This window comes from Geotrypetes seraphini, chromosome 4 (genome assembly GCF_902459505.1).
Source record: "Geotrypetes seraphini chromosome 4, aGeoSer1.1, whole genome shotgun sequence".
In the NCBI taxonomy this organism is placed as follows: Eukaryota; Metazoa; Chordata; class Amphibia; order Gymnophiona; family Dermophiidae; genus Geotrypetes; species Geotrypetes seraphini.
Genome location: NC_047087.1, coordinates 18664735 through 18687437, shown reverse-complemented (window position 1 = coordinate 18687437; position 22703 = coordinate 18664735). Strand labels below are relative to the sequence as shown.

At 45.2% G+C, this 22703-nt stretch overlaps 1 protein-coding gene across 5 annotated transcripts in view; it reads left to right on the top strand.

Annotated features, from left to right (window-relative positions):
* Positions 1–21875, top strand: part of WFDC1 (WAP four-disulfide core domain 1) — an 80161-nt gene extending 58286 nt beyond the window's left edge. The window contains exons 6-7 of one of the 5 annotated variants that reach the window (XM_033942832.1): positions 13136–13210; positions 20774–21875. In XM_033942832.1, the coding sequence (XP_033798723.1) occupies positions 13136–13194 (59 nt within the window). In that variant the 3' untranslated portion in view covers positions 13195–13210; positions 20774–21875. Of the gene's footprint in view, positions 1–13135; positions 13412–13433; positions 13980–20773 lie in introns of those variants that run through there. The other 4 variants (XM_033942833.1, XM_033942834.1, XM_033942835.1 and 1 more) reach the window with 4 other exon arrangements.
* Positions 21876–22703: the final 828 nt, after the last annotated feature.

Genomic DNA, 22703 nt, shown 5'->3' with positions numbered 1-22703 from the left:
GAGTCTTTTATGTACAGCGCTATTCCTCCACCCTTTTTATGTGTCCTGTCTCTCCTGTATAGTTTGTACCCTGGTATGGCCACATCCCATTGATTGTCCTCGGTCCACCACGTTTCTGTGACTCCAATTATGTCTAGGTCCTTATTGCTGGCTGTGATTTCCAGTTCTCCCATTTTGGCCCTCAGGCTCCTAGCATTTGTGTATAGGCAGTTTAAGACCCAGTTTTTTGTCCTCTCTCTTTGTTTCCCTTGTGCTTTGGTATTCCTGCAGTTTCCCTCATGGTTTGCCAGCCCCTGAGCTTCGTCCTCCTCCCGTTGTGTGTGTGTGACGTCCTCTGCCTGTTTCCCCTGCGCCTCCTGCTCTCCTAATTCCCACTCAGTCCTGGGCTCTTTTTCACAATGACTTTGCCCCTCTGTTTCCTGTTGTTCTGTATTGGTCCCGCTTACCTGGTCCATTTGTGCCCTCGATCCCTGCAATGCGTCTTTAGGTCTTTTTTCAACCCATACACCCTCAGACCCGAGTCCTCTTTTACAATGTCCCAGTTCAGTATCTTTGTCAGGTACTGATGTCCGATGTGTCGAGGTCAGGTCGACTATCGGCTTTCCCCTTCTTCTCAGTTTAAAGCCAAGTCTATGACGTTCTGGATGTTGCGTGCCAGCATCCTCGTCCCAGCTGTGCTAAGGTGCAGTCCATCTCTTCTGTAGAGCTTGTTCTTCCCCAAGAAGGTAGTCCAGTTCCTAACAAAGTGGAAGCCCTCCTCCTCGCACCATCTCCTCAGCCAAAAGTTAATTGATTGTAGTTCGCTCTGTCTCTTTGTGTCCGCTCTCGGTACTGGCAGGATCTCTGAGAAGGCTATCTTCCTTGTCCTTAGTCTCAGTTTCCTCCCCAGGGTCCTGAACTGGTCTGTTAGTGTAGTCCTGTTGAAGTTTCTCCTGCTGATATCGTTGGTTCCGATGTGGATCACTACTGCTGTCTCCTCCGTCTCGGCTCCCTCCAGGATCCTCTCGATATTGTTGATGATGTCTTTTGTTCTTGCCCCCGGGAGACATGTTACCAGTCTGTCCTCTCTCCCTCCGGCTATGTGACTGTCTACTCCTCTCAGGATTGAGTCCCCGACCACAATAGCCGATCTCCCCTTCTTCAACTGTCTCTCTGGTCTCAGATCTGTGTCATATGTGTAGTCCGTTTGTCCGTTCTCTGGGCTCTGCTGTGTCTCCGCCCCTGGTCTCAGGTCTGTGTCATCTGCGCAGTTCGCTAGTCCTTTCTCCTGGCTCTGATGGATCTCCTCCTCCTCTGCCTGCCCAGGTCCTCCGCAAGGTCCTAGTTCCATGGTGTCTGGTGATTCCTGTCGTCCAACTGTCGGTTCCCTCCTGGTGTGTTGGTGGTCCTGTGCCTCTACCATCTTGCAGGCCTCCTCAATGAATTTCTCGAGCTCCCTAACTTGTTCTGCGATGTGGCTTTCTCTGGCGGTGTCCACGGTTGTCCAACACTGTTCTTCCAGGGTGCACAGTCCCTCCAGTTCTTGTACTCGAACCTGCAGTCTCCCGACCTCCTTCTTCAGGCTATCCAGTTCCTGACATCGATTGCAAATGTATACCTGCCTCCCGGAGGGGAGGTAGTCATACATATGGCACTCGATGCAGAAAACTGGGTAGCTCCCCTGGGTTCCTGTAGCCTCCATTCCTGTAGCCTCGGTGATTTGGGAGCGGTGCCTGACGTGCAGTTATCTGAAAAAGTAGAGAGAGAGAAAGTGATAAGAGGAGAATAGAATATTTTTTTTTTTTTTTATCGCCCACCTACCCCTTGGAACAAATCCTCTGATCTCGTTCTCGAAACCATATCAAACGCCTTCCTCAAATTTCAAAGGCTCTTGATCATCGGGGACATCAATCTTCACCTTGACGACAATACCAACAAGGATACGATCGAACTGAAGAGCTTCCTCGCCTCTCTCGGTTTTTCACCCCCTTCATCATCCCCATCCCATGAAAAGGGTCACACTCTAGACCTTATTACTTTCCTTGATCTTACCGCCTACAAAACCTCAGCCGGTGACACCCGCTGGGAACAGGTCCCCTGGTCTGACCACTTCCTTGGGACCTTCTCCATCCCCATTTTCATGTCACATCTCGGGGCCCCTCCCCTCTCCTCTAATTCCATCACCATTCGCAAAAAAATTTCAAGCGACCTGTTCTGGATAAAATTCCTCAAACAACTCTCTTCCGCTCCTAAGCCTGCACACCCTGAATCCAACTGGCAAAACTGGACCGCCCTCTCCGAATCCACCTACCACTCCCTCGCCCCCCTTTCCACCAAATCCATCTCTTATCCTCGAAAAGCCCCCTGGTACCTCCCTTACCATAGAGAACTAAAGCAGAAATGTCGAGCCCTGGAGCGCAAATGGAAAAAAATCTAACTCCCCTACAGATAAACAATCCTGGAGAGCCAACATTAAGCACTATAATTCTGCATTAAAAAAAAGCAAGAAAGAACTTCTATGGCGAGAAAATCTCCAGATCCAATAACCAGAGCAGTACACTTTTCAAAATCTGGTGCTCTCTAACCTCCAAAAAAGACTCCACCTCTTTCCCCTCCTCTCCCTCAGTCGATGTTCTAGCAAATTTCTTCAATGATAAGGTCACTACCTTACGATGCTCCTTCCCACCTGCAGTCTCCTACAACTCCCTGGTGCTCACTGACCCCAACCCTACTCTACCGGCCTCCAGCGTTATCCCAGCCGATAGACTCTGGGCTACCTTTGACCAAGTATCCGATTCCACCATCCTCAAACTCTGTCTCAAAATGAAATCCTGCAATTGTTCTTTAGACCCTTTCCCCTCCTACCTCTATGAGGAAATACCCACTCAAGCCATCTCTTCCATTACCAAACTCCTAAACTCCGCTCTACATTTGGGCCTTTTCTCCCCAGAAATGGGCCATATCGCCTTAACCCCTCTATTGAAAAAACCTGACCTCGACCTTTCCACTCCATCCAGCTATCGCCCAATAGCAAATATCCCTCTCCTAACCAAGATGCTTGAGTCCATCATATCGACTCAACTCTCTTCCTACCTAGAGAAATTCTCCATCCTCTTGCCCTACCAATACGGCTTTCGCCCCAATTTCAGCACCGAATCCCTACTGACCTCCCTAATCTCCAAGGTCCAACAAGTTCGCCGTCCTCTTGCAATTTGACCTCTCTGCCGCTTTCGATGTTGTTCATCACGACATTCTACTTTACCAACTTTCCGAGATTGGCATCACCTCCACTGTCCTTGAATGGTTCTCAAAATTCCTTCGTTCCCGTTCCTACATTGTCAACATGAATGGCACCTCATCCTTCCCCTGGACACCAATCTGTGGAGTCCCACAAGGTTCACCTCTATCTCCTATCCTCTTCAACATTTATATGTCCTCCCTAAAACTCCTCCATCTATCCCCCCTTGAAACAATCTACACCTATGCTGACGACATCCTTGTCCTTCTCGAGACCGACTCGAACCTCACTGATCTCTCATTGAACATATCCTCCTGTATCTCTAACCTCCATTCTTGGGCCCACACCGTCCAAATGAAATTGAATGAATCCAAGACAAAACTACTTTGGCTTGGCCCAAAATTAGCTCAGCTACCCCCCTCAATCCCACTGTCTTCCGGCTCCTCTCTGCAGCTCGAATTCTCCAGCAAGGTCCTGGGCGTCATCATTGATTCTACACTGTCCTTCAACGACCACCTCAACTCCCTGGTAAAAAAATGCTATTTCAGCCTTCACATGCTGAGGTCAGTAAGATCCTGTTTCCATCAAAAACATTTCGCCGTTCTCGTCCAATCCATCATCCTCTCCAGACTGGACTATTGCAATTCCATCTTCATAGGCCTAACGAAGAAAAACCTCCACAGACTCCAACGGATCCAAAATGCCGTGGCCAAGCTTATCTTTGCTAAAAGTAAATTCGATCACGTCTCACCACTACTTTCCAAGCTTCACTGGCTTCCGATAACTTCCAGAGTCCACTTCAAATGCATCAGCCTAACTTTCAAGATCCTCCACGGCATCCTTCCTCCATTAATTCCACTCTCCTGGAATTCCTCAAATCGTAGTACCTCCAGACCTACCCAAAAATCGAAACTATCCTTCCCCTCACTAAAAGACATTTCCCACCCAGGAAAACTGGGGTCTTCCCTCCTCTTCAGATTCACCGAGCTCTGGAATAACCTCACCTCCCCCCTTCGGAACCTGAGTGCCCTCCAACCCTTCCGCAAACATCTGAAAACCTGGCTTTTCTCTAAAATCTAACTCTCCCTCCTCTCTGACTTTCTAGCTCTCTAACATTCTTCTTCCCTCCGATCTTCATCTAACCCTTTCCCTGGAGTTCCTTTCTCATTACAATCCCTGTAAACCGTGCCGAGCTCCACGACCATGGAGAAGGCGCGGTATAAAAACCTAAGGTTTAGTTTAGTTTAGCTCTGGAGTGTTGGTACTCTTTGGATTTCTGCCAGGTACTTGGGACCTTGGTTGTCCACTGTTGGAAACAGGATAGAGGGCTTGATGAAAAGGAAAGGGAATGGGGGACTTGTATACCGCCTTTTTGTGGCTTTGGCATTTCAAAGCTGACATTCAAAGCCGAGGGCACTAGAGGATTAAGCAACTTGCCCAGGGTCACAAGGAGCAGAACTGGGATTTGATCTCACAACCTCTAGATGCAGAGGCAGCAGCTGTAAAAGTGAGTCACACCTTCAGTATCGCAATTCTTCTGTGAGCTGTGTATAGGACAATCAAGCCATTATGACATCACTGATGAAGATGGCTCTTAGGCACTGGTGGAATGAGGCATTATGACATCATAGTCTCAGCTCTGGAGTGTTGGTACTCTTTGGATTTCTGCCAGGTACTTGGGACCTGGGTTGGCCACTGTTGGAAACAGGATAGAGGGCTTGATGAAAAGGAAAGGGAATGGGGGACTTGTATACCGCCTTTTTGTGGCTTTGGCATTTCAAAGCTGACATTCAAAGCTGTGGGCACTAGAGGATTAAGTGACTTGCCCAGGATTTGTTCTCACAAGCTCTGGGTGCAGAGGCAGCAGCTTGACCAGTGAGCCACAGCCCTTCCTCCATACAGGTACTTATTTTGTACCTGGGGCAATAGAAGGTAAGTGTCTTGCCCAGGGTCACAAGGAGCTATAGTGAAAATTGAACCCAGTTCCCCAAGGTCGTAGGTCACTGCACTAACCAGTAGGCTACTCCTCCTCAGGTCCCTGAATGCATTGGGATAAACCCAGGATCGGATCAGCCCTGTCAAGCAAATCTGAATCCAGTTGGCAATTCCAATTGCATTCCCTGTCCAAAATCCAGTGAATCCATTTCTCCATATAAACATGGCAGATGAAATAATGATGGCAGATAAAGACCGATTGGCTCATCCCATCTGCACATTAGCTACCTGCCAGATGTCAGGAGATTGGTTGTCTGACAGATGACAGAGGGAACTTGCTTGGAGGAAAGGAAGGCGAGGATGGAGCGTCTCAGGGATCGATACTGGGGCCAAATTCTATTTAATATACAGCATTTGTGAGCAACATTGCCAAAGGTTAGGAGGAAATATTTGCCTTTTGGTGGATGACCCCAGTGGGAGTAGAAAACATGAGAAGAGGTCTACAACAATTAGAAGAATGGTCTAAGGACTGGCAGTTGAAATTTTACATGACGTACTACTACTAAATCATTTCCATAGTGCTACTAGACATAGGCAGCGCTGTATATCAAAACATAGAAGAAACAGTGCCTGCTCAAAAGAGCTTACAATTAGACAAACTGGACAAGAAGGTGCATCAATACACAGTGCTCAGGTGGGGGGAATATCAGAGGGAAGGATAAGACAGATCTTGGTGCTTAGCAGGTGGGTTGTAGTTTTGGAATTGAAAGCATCTTCAAAGAAGTGGACTTTGAGGCTGGATTTGAAGACTGCCAGAGACGGAGCTTGATGGACAGAGTCAGGGCATTTGTTCCAGGTATATGGTGCAGACAAGTAGAAGGGACGGAGTCTAGAGTTGGCCATAGAGGAAAAGGGTACAGATAAGAGACTTTTTTGATGAGCAGATTGCCTGTGGGGAGTGTGTGTGGAGAGATGAAAGAGGAGAGATACTGAGGAGCTGCAGAGTGAATACAGTTGTAGGTCACTAAGAGGAGTTTGGACTGTATGCAGAAGTGGATAGGGAGCCAATGAAGTGACTTGAGGAGAAGCATAATGCGAGTATAGCGACATTGGCAGGATAGGAGGCGTGCAGCAGAGTTCTGAGCAGATTGAAGGGGAGAGAGATGGTTTAGCGGAAGGCCAGTAAGAAGCAGATTGCAGTAGTCTAGGTGAGAGGTGACGAGGGTCTTGGCAGTGCACTCAGAAAGGAAGAGTCCGATTTGAGTGATAGAGGAGAAAAAGAAACAACAGGTTTTGGCAGTCTATTGGATATGTGAAGAGAAGGAAAGAAATGAGTCAATGATTACCCCAAGCTTTATGAGCCGACAAGATGAGGGTGTTGTTCGCAGAATTGGAGAATGAGGAAAGAGGAGAGACAGGTTTAGGTGGAAAGATAAGGAGCTCAGTCTTGGCCATGTTTATTTTTAGATGGCAGTAAAACATTCAACTAGTGGTGTCAGACAAACAGGGTGAAACTCAGGGCTGAATGTCTGCCAAGATTTCAGGTGAATAGAGATAGATCTGCAAGTCGTCGGCATAGAGATGATACTGAAAGCCGTAGAAGGAGATTAGAGCACCAAGAGAAGTGTAGATGGAAAAAAAAAAGTGATCCCAGAATAGAGCCTTGAGGTTCACAGATTGACCGCAGGGTGGCGGTGGAGGAGGATCTACCACAGCATACACTAAAGGTGCCATAGGAAGAAAACCATGTGGTAACCGAGCCCTGAAATTCAAGTGAGGACATCGTATTGATGAATAGGTGATAATTTACCATGTCAAAAGCTGTGGACAGATCAAGAAGGATGAGGATGGAGTGGAAGCCTTTCGAATTGGCCAGGAGCAGGTGACTGGAGACTTTCGTAAGGGCAGTTACTTTAGAATGAAGAGGGTGAAAGCCCAATTGAAGCGGATCAAAGATAGCATGAGATGAAAGAAATCAAGACAATGTCAGTGAACAGAGCATTCAAACAGATTGGATAAGAAGGGGAGGAGGGAGAGAGGACAATAGTTGGAAGGGCAGGTAGGGTCCAGCGAGGGTTTTTTGAGGAGTGGTGTAACAATGGCATGTGTGAATGTGTCGGTCACAGCTGCATTAAAGAGTGATAGGTTGAGGATAAGGCAGATAGAGGGGATAACAATAGGAGTGGGAATGGTAAGTAGATGGAATCTAGTGGATTACAGGACCCACGACAACATAAATTCACTAGAGATAGGTCTTGCTAGACAATTTTGATCAATTTCTTTGACTGGGTGATCACAGAATTAGATGGAGGGAGAGCACTAGATGTGGCAACAGAGATGGGATCAGAGGAACAGGTGGTGAGTTTGGATGGGGAAAGAAAATGTGCAGTTTTCTCCTTAGTAATTTCAAGAATGGAAGATAATTTAGCAAGGGTTGAGGGGGGAGGGGTGGTAGAGCAGACTGGGGAAGGTGGTTCAGTTGAGAACTCAAGGTTAATTTTGTGAACCTTGTAGAAGTACTCAGCCATAGTCTGGCGGGAGAGTGAGGAGATGTTTGAGGTGGGGGGACCTTGAGTAAGGAGTTCAGGGTGGCAAAAGGCAGTGAGGGTTGGAACTGAGAGAGTCAGTCAGGTGGGTATAGTAATCTTGGTTGGCAAATGAGGTAGTGAATTAGAAGAAGGTCAGGAGGAATTTGAAATGAATGAAGTTAACATGAGTTCAGGATTTGAGCCAAAGCCATTCAGCAGACCTGGCACAGGAACATAAATAGCGAATTTTAGTGCTTAGCCAGGGCTGGGGTTTGGGAGCCTTATAGAAAATGGGACAGGGGGGAGTGAGGGTATTTAGAACAGAGGATAGAGTGGTGTTATAGGAGGAAACAGTCTCATTTACAGACTTGTGTAGCATAGTGGTAGAGAGGAGTGGCAAAACGACTGTGGAGAGAGTGAAGGGTCGATGGCCTGAAGATTCCTTAATGTACAGGTGGAGATTGGTCGGGGCTGATGGATTGTGAAAGTTATCAGATGGGGAAGGATTGCCATGGAGAAATTTGTGATAGAGCAGTTGAAGAAGACGACAAAATCAAGGCAGTGGTCATTCTGGTGGGTGGGGGTGCGGGTCCATAGCTGAAGATCAAATGAGGATCCTAGGGTTAGAAGCCTAGAAGCATGAGTTAGAGAGGTTGTTACCATGGATGTTGAAATCTCCAAGGATGAGGGAGGAGAAGGATGTTCAAGAAAGAGGGAAAGCCAGGAGTCAAAGTCAATGAGGAATGAAGAGATCAGGGAGTCGGTAAATGACAACTATGCGGAGGGGTAGAGGCGCAAAAAGACGGATAGAGTGGACTTCAAAGGAAGAGAAGCAGTGAGACTGAGGTGGAATAAGGTGTTGAAATATACACGAAGGTAAGAGCAGTAGCCCAATGCCACCTCCACAACCAGCCGGGTGAAGATTATGGGAGAACAGGTAGCCTCCATGATACAAGGCAGCAGCCAAAGTAGAGTCATCCTGGCAGATTTAGGTCTCAGTCAGTGTAAGTAGATGGAAAGATCAAGATATGAAGAGGTTGTGGACATAGGCAAGCTTTTTGGAGACAGAGCAGACATTCCAAAGGGCACATGAGAAGGGCAGGGAAGAGGGGGGGAAGGAGGGAGACAGAAATAAGATTAGTGACATTGTGGTGTGATTTGCATGAATAGAGTGGGAATTGGTTGGGAGGACCTGTGATGGGGTTGATATCCCCAGCAGATTGCAAAAGAAGGAAAAAGAAGGAGCAAGAAGTTACGGGTGAGAGAAGGGGAAGCAAGGGAGAACCTACTGTATCGCAGGCAAAATGTTTGCAGGGAGAATGGGGACGGCTGAATGAGAGGGAGAAAGTGTTGAAGTTTTAGGGCAGAGAAGACAAAGGGAGGGTGAGGTAATGGATTAAAAAAGTGAGCGATGTGGTGTTAAGGCGTTCAGTGGTTTGGGGTGAAGGGAGAGGTTGGGGTATCAGGAGGAAGAAGAGTGCAGAAGTCATAAGGGGCCGAAATCTAAAACATAGGCTAAGTCACAGGCCAAATTTTTTATTAAGATACATAGGGTATTAAAGTACGCTAACCGATTTAGCGCATGCTAAATACACACCTTAATAAAAGGACCCCTTAGTCTTAATAGAAGTATAGGGTTACAACCTCTCCAACCTAGTGGTACTCACAATCTTTTTTTTTTTTTTTTAAATGTACTTGAGGCAATAGAGTTAATTTGACTTGCCCGGGCTCACAAGGACCACTAGGCTACTCTTCCCATACAGATGGAACTGCAGCAGATAACAAATATTGGGCTGTGTGGATCGAAGATAATTGTGACATCGCAGGCAGCACAACAAACCCCCCCCCCTCACTTTTCTTAGTCCAATGTTCCCCACGAGCTACACCTTATTCGTCAGTATTTCAGGATATCTATCATGAATACAAATGGGAAAGATTTCAGTCAATGTTTGGAATGCATGCAACTCTTTCTTAGCTTTTTTTTTTAATAAGAATTTATTTTTTATCAAATGATAACACAAAGAAAAGGCATTACAATGTATGAAGAACAAATAAAGAACAATTAAATATACTCCATTATAAGACCACGAACCCTTATAAATGACGGTGAGCAAATGAATCAGAAGCAGTAGAAAGCTGTAGTCGTGCCAACTGTGGCAGGAGCACAGTCGCTGCCCTGGCACCCGCAGTGAAGGACGTCTTGTCAGAGCTAAGCATGGCGCAACGCATCCTGCATTAACCTACAGCTGATGTGGCGCATGTACCCGATTGGGTAAAAAAATGTCTGGCAGTGGGCCAACTTAAGTGCAATTTGGAATTGTCTGGCGGGCCAAATTTTATTACACTGCGGGCCAGATTTGGCCCAAGAGCCGGAGTTTGACACCCCTCTTCTAGAGGTAAGATGCTGGACTGGGATTTTAGCACCCTTTATTATCAATGTCCTGAGCCAGTGCCTCACTTGATCCAGCAGGAGGAGGAGACATGAGAGAGAGGGGAGAGATACGGAATCGCAGGTGTTATGACAGAGAAGTAGAGAGATACCAGAGGGGAAGTGCCAAGGCAAAAGTTGGGTCAGGGCTCCACAGTCCCTTGAGCTGGCCCTGACCTAATCTTTATTAACAAAGGCTCTTGATGTCCTGCATGTTGGCATTCAGATTCAGCAAGCCTCCTTTCTATGAACACAGAGGATCTAGAATCAGAAAAGAATAGTAAATAGTGAAGAACTAAGGCCAATACTGGGCAGATTTGCACGGTCTGTGTCTATATATGGCCGTTTGGTGGAGGATGGGCTGGGGAGGGCTTCAATGGCTGGGAAGATGTAGATCAGGGGTGCCCACACTTTTTTGGCTTGTGAGCTACTTTTAAAATGACCACGTCAAAATGATCTACCAACAATAAAATAAAAAACAAAAACACAAAGCACACTGTACGCACAGAAAATGTTAATTATCATTAATATTTGGTTCTTCTTTCAAAAGGGTCAAGGCAGATGACTTTAAAATATGCAATGTCACCTCAGTAACAACTATACAAAAATAGACAAATATACCCCCTCCCTTTTTACTAAACCGCGATAGCAGTTTTTAGTGCAGGGAGCTGCTCTGAATACCTCACGCTACTCTCGACGCTCATAGGCTCACTGCGCTAAAATCCAGTACTGCGGTTTAGTAAAAGGGGGCCATAGTGCAAAATATAGACATCAGATATAAATTCTCAAAATGGACACATTTTGATCACTAAATTTAAAATAAAATCAATTTTCCTATCTTTGTTGTCTAGTGATTTCATGAGTCTTTGGTTGCACTTTCTTCTTCTGACTGTGCATGCAATATTTCTTCCCTCCTTTCTGCCTCCTGCATGCTTCGTCTCCTCCAGACCTCATTCCATTCCCCAGCCAACATCTCTGTCCTTTCATGAGTCCAACTTTTTCTTCCTATTTCCCTGCCTGCCCTATGCCACCTGACACACTCCATTCCCTCCCCCTTTTCCTTCCCCTCTCCCTGCCCCTCCCCTTTCTTCCTTTCTGTCTCCCTGCCCCCTTTCTTTCTTTGTCTCCATGCCCCCCTTTCTTTCTGCCTGTATGCATGCCCTCCTTCATTCTTTCTGTCTCCATGCCCCTCTTCATTCTTTCTGTCTCCCTGTTTTTCCTCCCTATCTTTCTGTCTCCCTGTCTGTCTTTCTGTCTCCCCATTCTGCCTCCCTGTCTTTTTGTCTCCCCTTTTTTTTTCCCCAAGCCACCACCCGGGCTGTGATCTCGGCTGTGGTCTCTGAAACAGGCCCCCAAACCACTGCCGACGTTTCCGCCAAGTTCTCCCTGTTTCCCAACGCCGCAAAAGGCCAGTAGCCTTCCCCCCGATGTCAATTCTGATGTCGGGGGAGGGGGGAGGCTGGCTTTCCTAGCACTTCTGTAGTCGCTGCTGGCCAGTTGTGGCATCAGAGAACAGAGAAAATGCAAAGGCAATGCGAGTCAATCGCGGAGCCCAGGATGGGCTCCACAATCGACTCGTGTTGCCTTTGGGATCGACTGGTCGATCGCGATCGACCTTTTGGGCATCCCTGGTGTAGCATCCCTGGTGTAGATGGACTGGAGTGAGCTTTGACAGAGACTTAAGCAGTTGGAACCTAAGCACAGTACCAGGTAGAGCTTTGTATTCTTGCCCAGAAATAGTGAAGAAGAAAAAAAAAAAAAAAATATATATATATATATATATATCTAATATAATAAAATGGTAGGATGCGCATGCGCACTAAAAAAATCGTGTTCCCTGATCCGTCGCGGAAACACGATTGCGTATGCGCGGGTTTTAGGTCACCGAACTCCACCATGCCACGCCAGCCATGTCCGCCGCCAGCCTCAAGTTCCTGGGGGCCGGCAGCGTGAGCCGCCCGCCCGCTGCTGAGGCCCCGCCTCCTGCTTCCGCCCTACACGCCGACGCAAGACGCCGCCCAGCTGGTGCTGAGGCCCCGCCTCCCGCTTCCGCCCTACACAGCGACGCCAGACCCGGCCCTACAAAACGCTGAGGCCCGTCTTCCGTTTCCGACCTACACGGCGCCGGCACACCCGGCACCACATAACGGCCCTCACATCTGCGAACAGGGTTGCCATGGAAACAGAGGGGATCAGGAGCTAAAAAAAAACAAACAAACAGTGCACAAGGACAAACAAACAAACAGAGGGGATAAGGAGATTTAAAAAACAAACAAACAAACAACAGTGCACAAGGACAGAGACACACAGACACTCACAGAAGAACAGGGGGCTAAAGAGACAGATTGAAAAAAAATAACAAAACACTAAGGAGAAAGAGAGACACAGGTAAGGAGTGCTGCTGGACAGGCAGAGCAGGGAAGAGGGTCAGGGGAGCAGGGAAGAGGAACAGGGGAGCAGGTAAGAAGTGCTGCTGGACAGGGGGAGCAGGGAAGAATGACTGCGGAGCAGGGAAGAAGTGCTGCTGGACAGGGGGAGCAGGGAAGAGGGACAGGGGGAGCAGGTAAGGAGTGCTGATGGACAGGGGGAGGTAAAAGGAAGGGAGAAGACCTACTGCTGGACAGGTGGAACAGGCAAGGGGTGATGGTTGACAGCCGAGGAAAGAGAGAGACAGAAAGCGGCCAAGAGGAGAGAGAGAAAAAGAAAGAAAGAAATAAAGACACACACATCTATTCTAGCACCCGTTAATGTAACGGGCTTAAAGACTAGTGTATATATATATATATATATATATATATATATATATATATTTTTTTTTTTTTTTTAGATTGAATCAGGTTGGACAGACTAGATGGACCATTCGGGTTTTTATCTGCCGTCATCTACCATTGTTACGATGTTACTATGTTATCCATTTCATTTGACAATCCATCTTTAGCTATTAATATAGTCCATGTTAGGTAGTAAAGAAGATCCAGAAAAGAAGAGAAAAGGTAAAACAATATTTTTCATTTACTTATTTTGCAGAAAATAACTTCAACAACATGGTTAGCCTCGAGAAGCAAAAACAGAAACACCTGGGCTAACCCTGAAAGAAGCCAGGTAATAATAATAATAGTATTAGCTTTATTTATATCCTGTCATACCTTTCGGTTCAAGAGAGGCCGCATGAATGCAGCAAAGTTACATATGATAACCTGAAAATCTACAGCTGTAAACTATTTACACACATAAGATTTGGCTCTTTGATTAAACATTAAAAGCAGGCTTGAAAATGGAGCAATTAATTAATATTTTACTTCTGTTTTATTTTAATTTCTTGCAGTCAGAGAACAGCATTGTAAGGGCCGCTTTCTCAATTCAGCTGACTGGGTCGATATATTCAAAGTGTTTGAAATGGCCAGAAATGGCTCCTGCCTTTTTAAATCGCTTGTTCATAGCTAACTGGGTATATACAGCAGCACTTAACAAGATGATTAATGCCTGGTTAGCACTTTAGCTAAAACTGGCTACCTTGTGGGTGTTCTGGGGGGTGGAGTCAGCACTTAGCCAATTAAGTGCCGATATTCAGACTGCATAAAACAGAATCCTATCTTTATGTGTTTCATCAAAGTCAGCTGAATATCAGATTTAACTTGCTATGTTTTAACTGGCTGTGTATGGTTGGATATTTTAAGTCCAGTGTCCAGACATGGTTTGGCAGTGAATATCCAGGAATAAAGCTATCGTTGGACAACAAAGTTATGACTGCTGCTACCTGAATATCTACCCTGAAATTAATTATGGACCTCAACCTCTTCCTCTAATTCTTGCTTCCTAAACCTCATGCCCATGACCACCCCTAAGGTCCCACTCCTGAAATGCAACTTTCTTGGTCTCCGGAATACATTTGGTCAAATTATTCTCTAGAGATAAGTAGGGGCACTAAGATGTCCAGAAAATGTCATAAATCAGCACTTGGACATTTTTATCACCATAACATTCAAGGGTCAATTTTTTAAGTCAACTCTCTGGACATCTTGCTAGACGTCCGAGCCACTGCGCATCCAAAGTTCTAGGGGGGCGTGTTGGAGGCATATTGGGCAGGCTTTGGGCGTGCATAGACTTGGACATCTTGCGGTGATAATTGAACATTTCCCAAGACGTCCTGGATGAAACTTAGACATTATGGGCTAGACCTGTTTTAAAAGCGTCTGTGCCAAAAAGATCCCCAAACTGACCAGATGATCACTAGAGGAATTCAGTAATGACCCCCCCCCACACACACACACACACACTCCCCCAGTGGTCACTAAATATCTCCCACCCCACAAAGATCTGAATGAAACAGTACATACCTGTGTCTAGAACAGCAGCACCTGATATAGGAAAGCCTAGTAGAGCTGCACAGAGGTGTCCGATAACTATGATTTCGATTGCTCTTCCCAATGTGCATCACTTTGCATTTGTCCACATTGAATTTCATCTGCCATTTGGACGCTCAGTCTTCCAATTTCCTAAGGTCTTCCTGCAGTTTCTTTACAGTCTGCATGCATTTTAACAACTATGAACAGTTTAGGGTTATCTGCAAATTTAATCACTTCGCTCATAGTTCCAAGTTCTAGATCATTTACTAATAAGTCAAATAGCACCGGTCCCAGGACAGTTCCCTGCGGCACACCACTATTTACCTTCCTCCACTGAGAAAAATTACCATTCAACGCTGCCCTCTATTTTCTATCCAGTAACCAGTTCTTATCCACAATTGAACATTGCCTCCTATCACATGACTTTAATTTTCACAGGTGCCTCTCATGTCAAAAGCTTTCTGGAAATTTAGATACACTACATCAACCAGCTTGCCTTTATCCACATGTTTATTCATACCTTCAAAGAAGTCAATCAAATTGGTGAGGCAAGACCTCCCTCAGCTGAACCCGGGCTGACTCTGTCTTATTAAATCATGTTTGCCTACATTTTCCACAATTTTATTTTTTATAATTGTTTCCTCTAATTAGCCCGGCACAGAGGTCAGGCTTACTGGTCTGTAATTTCCCGAATCTCCCCTATTGGAACCCTTTTTCAAAATCGACGTAACATTGGCAACCCTCCAAATGATTTTAATCACTAACAGCAGATCAGCAATTTCATGTTTGAGTTCTTTCAGTATCCTGGGATGTATACCATCTGGTCCAGGTGATTTATAACTCTTTAACTTATCAATTTTGCTTGGTATCTTCCAGGTTCATAGAGATTTCTTTCAATTCCTCCACCTCATCACCCTTGAAAACCATTTCCGGTTCAGGTAGATTTCTTACATCTTTCGTAAAGACCAAAGCAAATAATTAATTCAGTCTCTCTACTATGGCCTTATCTTCCCTGAGCGCACCTTTTATTCCTTGATCATCCAAAGGTCCCACAGATTCCCTCACAGGTTTTCTGCTTTTGATATACCTATAAAAATTGTTACTATGAGTTTTTGCCTCTTTTGCAAGTTGTTCTTCATATCCTTATTTAGCTGTCTTTATCAATGCTTTGCATCTAACTTGCCAGTGCTTATGTCTTTTCTTATTTTCTTCACTGGGATCTTTTTTCCACCCTTTAAAGCAGTGGTATTCAACGCAGTCCTCAGGGACCACCTGGCCAGTCGGGTTTTCAGGATATTCACAATGAATATGGATGACAGAGACTTTGAAAACCCGACTGGCCAGGTGGTCCCTGAGAACTGGGTTGAATACCACTGCTTTAAAGAATGGTTTCTTGGCTGTAATAGCCTCTTTCACGTCACCTTTACACCATACCGGCTCTCGTTTTCTCTTTTTTCCACCTTTGTTAATATGTGGAATATATCTGGTCTGAGCTTCCACGATGGTATTTTTGAACCGCATCCATGCCTGGTTTACACATCTGACCTTTGCCACAGATCCTTTTAGCTTCTATTTAACTATTTTATCACAGTCGCCCTTGTGAAAATTAAATGCTGCTTCAGTAGATTTCTTTAACAACCAGTTAACAGCTCAAATTTGATCATGTTATGATCACTGTTTCCCAGTAGGGCCCAACACAGTTACCTCCTGAACTATGTCCTGCATTCTACTAAGGACCAAATCTAAAATAGCTTCCCTTCTTGTCAATTCCTGAACCAGTTGCTCCAAGAAACAGTCATTTATGACGTCTAGGAATTTTACCTCCCTAGCACGCTCCGATACAGCATTTATCCAGACAATGTTGGGATAGTTGAAATCACTTTAATTTACTAACTTATCCACAATACATCTGAAGGACAAGGCAAAAACCCTGACACTAATTATCAATCCTACAGCCTCGTTGGAAACCCAAAAATGAGAGAAAAAGGCCTCAGTTATGGTTCATATGGCCGTCAAAAAAATTCCCAGTCAGAAATGTTTTTCAAACTACCGGTACTTTTAAAAAAAAATTTTTAAAGGCTCCAAAGCTGCTTACTACTTAGCGCTAGAATTTAGACTTATCTTTCATAAAGCCAGCATCAAAAATGGAAACCAAACACTTAGCTTGTTCTTGGATTTGGTCTGTCTGTCAGTGCTTCCCCGCACAATGCAACTTCGACAGCGTTTCCAACTGCCAAAGAGCTGGTAGTCCAAGCAATCAGCAGTTGAAATCACCCATTATTATACTGTTGCCCAATTTGCCAGCTGTCCTAATCTCTGAAAACATTTCTTCAACTGTCTGCTTATTCTGTCCAGGTTATGTAAAGCTGCTCGTTTTGTGCAGAGCTCTACTGAAGGAATTAAGAGAGGCTACCTTCTATAAACCCCTTTTTGCTAACCCCTTCAAGATCCACCTCCTTCCTTAAAGGCCGTGAGAATGTGTCAGCATTGGTGAGCACATTTTTAGGTGTGCCCTCTTGCGCCATTTTATTGGCAGGCCTAAGTGCATCAAGAGATGCACAGAATTTATAGTATTCTATAAAGTACGTGGTGTAAATGCGAGTCATACCTATGCTCCTCCCATGCATGTGGCCCTTTGCAGTTAGGCACTATGGCATATAGGTGCCACTGTATAGAATAGTACCCTACCCTATCAATTAATGGCACCTTGATGCACCTAAGTGGCATGCACTTCTCGGCATCAGCTTATAGAACTGTTTTAAGTTTAATAAAAATTTGTATACTGCCTATCAGTTTGTACATAATAAAATAGGGTAACATACATTAAAACATATAGTCTGAGAAAAGCTGAGAGGGGAACCACGCATGATAAATACACTGCCTAGGTCCTCTTTTATTTCTTTATTGTTTACTTCTGAAAAGGTTTCCTATGACCATCAGTTTAAACCCATGTACATTCATGTTACCCCACTCGTATTAGTCTGGGCTATGGATATTAAAAAAAAAAAAGTGAACCGAAAGATAAAATGATAGACATGAATAACTAATGACCTTTAAATTAAATTTATGAGAAATTATCATATTTTCACCTCTAAACATCTAAAACTTGGAAGGTTGCAGGTATGTCCCAGACTTACGGGCCATTGTACGCACAGAGATGAAAGAGAGCTTAGATCAGTGTTTATCAAGCTGGAACTGAAGTATGCCTTAACTTATCTGGTTCTCAGGATATTCATTATATTACATTACACTGATGTCTTCTATCCCGCCAATACCTTTCAATTCTAGGCGGTTTACAACAAGAAATTATCCTGGACATTCCCAGGGAGATTACAAAGTTGATAGCTATAGTATGCGTCAGGATCTGAGAAGGGTCAATACAGTTTGGTTAGATTATTTGACAAATTTCTTGAATAGTATGGTTTTCAGTTCTTTCCTGAATGTTTTGTAGTTGGGCGTTGTGGTCAGCAGATTTGAGAGGTGGTGGTCTATTTTTGCTGCTCTGGTGGCTAGAAGACTGTTATATTTTTTTTTGCTTTGCATGCCTTTGATTGGTGGGTGGGTAAAGTGTGCTTGAGTTCTCCTTGGTCGGGATGTGTTTTTCTAGATTAGGCAGTTGGTTCCGATAGCTTGGACCATTTCCATTCAGGACTTTGAATAGGGTGCAGTAGAATTTGTGTTGTATGCGTGCTTGTACTGGGAGCCAGAGTGAGTCTTGGAAAGCTGAGGTCATGTGGCTGTATTTTTTCAGCAAGTATATTAGTCTTAGGACTGTATTTTGGACTGTTTGTAATTGTTTTAGCATTTTGGCGGGGCATGACAGGTAAAGTATGTTACAGTAGTCCAGGAGTCCTAGGATTAGCACTTGTACTATGAGTGAATTGTTCGTTGTTGAAGTATTTTAGGACTTAAGTTGCGCATGGTTGCAAATGCCTTATTTGAAGTTGTCTATCATTATTCCCAGTAGTTTTAGGTTGGGTTATAAGGGATATATATGATGGAGTTTATTTCTACGTTTGTAATGGATGGGGTTTTGTTTCTTTCTAGAAGTAAGAATTTGGTTTTGTTTTGGTTCAATTTTAATTTGTGGTCTCTCATCCATTTTGAAACTGTTTCTAGTGCAATGTGTAGATTGTTCGTTGTGTCGGGGGTGGTTTGGTTGAAAGGCAGGAGAATGGTGATATCGTCTGCGTAGCTGTATGACGTTATACCTTGTTTGTCTAACCATGTGCCAAGTGTGGCTATGTAAAGGTTGAAGAGTGTTGGCGATAGTGGGGAGCCTTGGGGGACTCCGCAAGGGTTGTTCCTGGATTCCGATTGTTCATTGTTTGCTTTTACTGGTTATGCATGAGAGAGAATGGTATGCATTAGAGAATATCCTGAAAACCACATTTTTGGAGGAGTGGCAGGAGAGGGGGGACCCCAGGTCTACATTGAACACTATTGGCATAGATTTGGGGTAGGCAATTCCGATCCTCAAGAGCTGGAGCCAGGTCAGGTTTTCAGGATATCCACAATAAATATGCGTGAGATAGATTTGCATCTCAAGGAGGCAGTGCATGCAAATCCATCTCATAAATATTCATTGTGGATATCCTGAAAATCTGACCTGGCTCTGGAGGACCGGAATTGCCTACCCCTGGTAGCAATAGCATTGTCCTTCATGCACAATTTGTTGCCTCTAGTCTCTTGTGTTCAAAACTGTACTTCAGATTTGTACTACCTGGTATATGCCACCTCATACACCCGAGTAAATGCCAGCCTGGATGAAGCATGCCCAGAACACATGGCATCAGCCAATGACCCTACATAAGTCTGGTTTGATTGATCGATTTATTCATTCATTCATTCAATTTTCTATACCGTTCTCCCAAGGGAGCTCAGAACGGTTTAAATGAATTTTTTCAGGTACTCAAGCATTTTTCCCTATCTGTCCTGATGGGCTCACAATCTATCTAATGTACCTGGGGCAATGAGGGGATTAAATGACTTGCTCAGGGTCACAAGGAGCAGCGTGGGATTGAAACCTCAACCTCAAGGTGTTGAGGCTGTAGCTTTAACCACTGCGCCACACTCTCCACCACCAAAGGATTCATCTCAAGTCATGACACAGGCAGTAGCATAGTAACGGAAGACCGCGCCCGGGGTGGAGAGCACCATCCCTTGCTTCAGTGGGTCTTGCACCACCCTCCTGTCCCAAGCGCCACTCAGCAGCAGCAATGTGGCTGCTATGAGTTCCCAAGCCTTGCCAGCTAAAGGTTCCAGGCATCCCTCTTCTCCCTCCCTCCCTCAGTGATGGGAGAGGTCTCTTAAAATCACCCTTCCCCTCCCTGGTACCTCATAAATCCTTCTGTTCTTTAGCAGCAGCAAGTAGGGATTCTTACCTGTTGCTCGTGCCAGCTTGAGCCTTCCCTCTGACATAGAGAATGACACAAGGACAAATTTTTCCTCGTCCCCACAAGAACTCATTTTCCCTTCCCCATGACTTCTTTTCCTGTCCCTGCCCCATTCCCACAAGCTCTGTCCTCATCTGCACCAGCCTCAAACACTTTAAAATCATAAGTGTTCGAGGCTTGTGCGGTTAAGGCTGAGCTTACAGGAACGGGGCAGGGAGAGGGACAATAATTACAGGGACGGGACAGGGAAATTGAGTTCCTGTGGGGACGGGGAACAATTTGTCCCTGTGTCATTCTCTACTCTGACATAACTTCCTGGCTCCTGGAGTGGAGGAGTAGTTTAATGGTTAGGAGCAGTGGGCTTTGATCCTAACAAACTGGGCTCAGTTCCCAGAGCAGCCCCTTGTAACCTTGAGCAAGTCATTAGAGAATGACATGGTGGCAGTTACCCGTGGGTAGCCGCGGGTATCCCGCTGAAACGGTGGGGGGGAAAAGTGCTCACTGCAGGCACGGGGACAAGGCCATCCACCGCCCCATGGAGTGGTGAATGGCCCTGTCCCCGCAGTTAAGGGAGGGAAGGCGCGCGGTCAGCGATCGTGCGTGGCTCCCTCCTTCCGGCCAAATCTATCTCTCTCCCTCCCTCCCCCTTACCTTCACGGCGCTTTAGAAAAGAAACTGGCCAAGCCTGCCTGTGCCTGCAGTGTGGGCAGAAGCTTCTCCTCTGACACAACTTCCGGTCTACAGCTTAGGCATTGTTGCTGGATCACACCCCTGCTAAAACAGCATTCTGCACTTTTAAAAAAATTTTATGCATGTAGTGAATGCAGACTTTTACGTGCACAGTTTAGCAAATTTGTCTAAGGGCAATTTACAATCATAAACCCATTTTTGCATTTTTCCACCCTCCTTCAATATTTGTTCAGCTGAACTCTACAGAGAGGAGCTTACATGGAAAATCTAAGTCCAAAAGCTAGCATCAGTAAGGAACCACTTCAGAACAGGAGCCATGCCTCCCATGAGATCCTATCATCCTCAAAGAAGGAAGCAGGAAATGAATTAATTACAGCAGGCTCCTGACACACCCTCCCTAACCCTAGAGCAAGGAAGAGAAAAATGCCCTGTGTTAAAGACTTCAATCAGTGGACTTCAGGGTATACAACAACGTTCCACTCAGATCTACCTCGGTCGTTACGTGAATAGCAGGCATCACCTGCAAATTTGATCATTATCAAAGGTCAGATCTGGATGTACAACCCTATTTGGGGTAAGGAAACCCATCCACTTCAACCTTCTGCGTGAAAAAAAAACCCAAAAAGTACTCTGAGGCTTGCAACTTTACCAGGAAACAGATGACTAAACAGCTATTGTATGTTTTGTCAAAGAGTTAACATTCACAGTGCCTCTCTTCTCCCACATCCTTTCTTTCATGCTGAAAACACATAAGGTGCTATACAGACAACTGCCCTTTTGTCATCGCTATATAATGCTGGAGATATAATGCGTATCCTGTTTCTGTAACACAGGATCCTTGAACCACAGGATATTTTGTGTTGAAAAATGACATATTTTTATCATGCTTTGGGGATTTTTTTTTTTCCAACTGTCCCTTGCTATTAACATGCTTGGAGAAGTTCTTCCAGATTATTAAACATTACTGGAGTCGGTCTACTAAAGGGGAGTTTAATCTATCCTTGGGCTGACCCTACAACTCTATGGGTTCCTTCTACTAATCTGCGCGCGCTAAACCCGCGCTACGCGGCTAGAACTAACGCTGGCTCAGTGCTGGCGTTAGCGTCTAGCGTGTGCGCTAAAACCACTATCGCAGCTTAGTAAAAGGAGCCCTATGTCTAGTGGGCCAAGATGAGTCAGACATTGGTTTATATTTCTTGCATGCAAGGAGAAATATGGCCCAATATTCAAAAGGGATAAGGGAGAGGGGCTTGTATACCGCCTTTTTGTAGTTGTACAACCACATTCAAAACAGTTATATAATAATAATAATAATAGCTTTATGTATACCCCATCCTACCTTTTCAGTTCAAGACAGTATATAGTCAGGGCAGGATTAACCAATAGGCCCAGTAGGCACGTGCCTAGGGCCTGAAATGGTCAGGGAGGCCCGATAAAGGAGGGCATCAACATTGTTTTTTCTAAACGGCGATAGGCCCCTCCAGCATCGATTGGCAACGCGACCCCTCCCCCAATCGGCAATGCAGCCCCCCCAATCGACAGAAAGTAAGACAAGCAAGCAACGTGGGTAAGAAAGGCAACGGGAACTGTAATTTTGCAAGCAGTGCTGCTTGCCCAAAGCTTCCCTCTGGCGCAGCTTCCTGTTTCCGCGTGGGTGCATGATGAGGTGGGGTGGGGCAGGGGGGTCCAGTGTACTTGTGTGCCTAGGGGCCCTCGATGAATTAATCCTGCCCTGTATATAGTAATGGATGATTACAAAGTGGGATTGTGGGAACAGGTATCGAAATAGGTAAGGGGGGGCAGGGAGTAGAGGGAAAGGGAGAGAGAGGTGGTACATTCAGGTACTCAAGCACTTTCCCATTGTATGCCTGTCACATACTATTAGTCAAATTTCTTCATATTTCAATTTAGGAAAGCCTATTTTTTAAAATCGATATTGTTCATTTTAATTGGAAATTACGGGGGGGAGGGGGGTCCTTGCTTTCTCTTTTTTCACTTTCCAAAATCAAAATCCCTTCATATGAGAAGGTTATCTTGCTGTAATCTGCCTTGCAACCTTAAGGGCAGAATAGAACAGAATAGGGGTGTGCTGGTCAAAATTTGTCATTTCTTTGACTATGATTTTTTTCCCATTTTGGGGGCAATGTTGTAAACAGTACACAC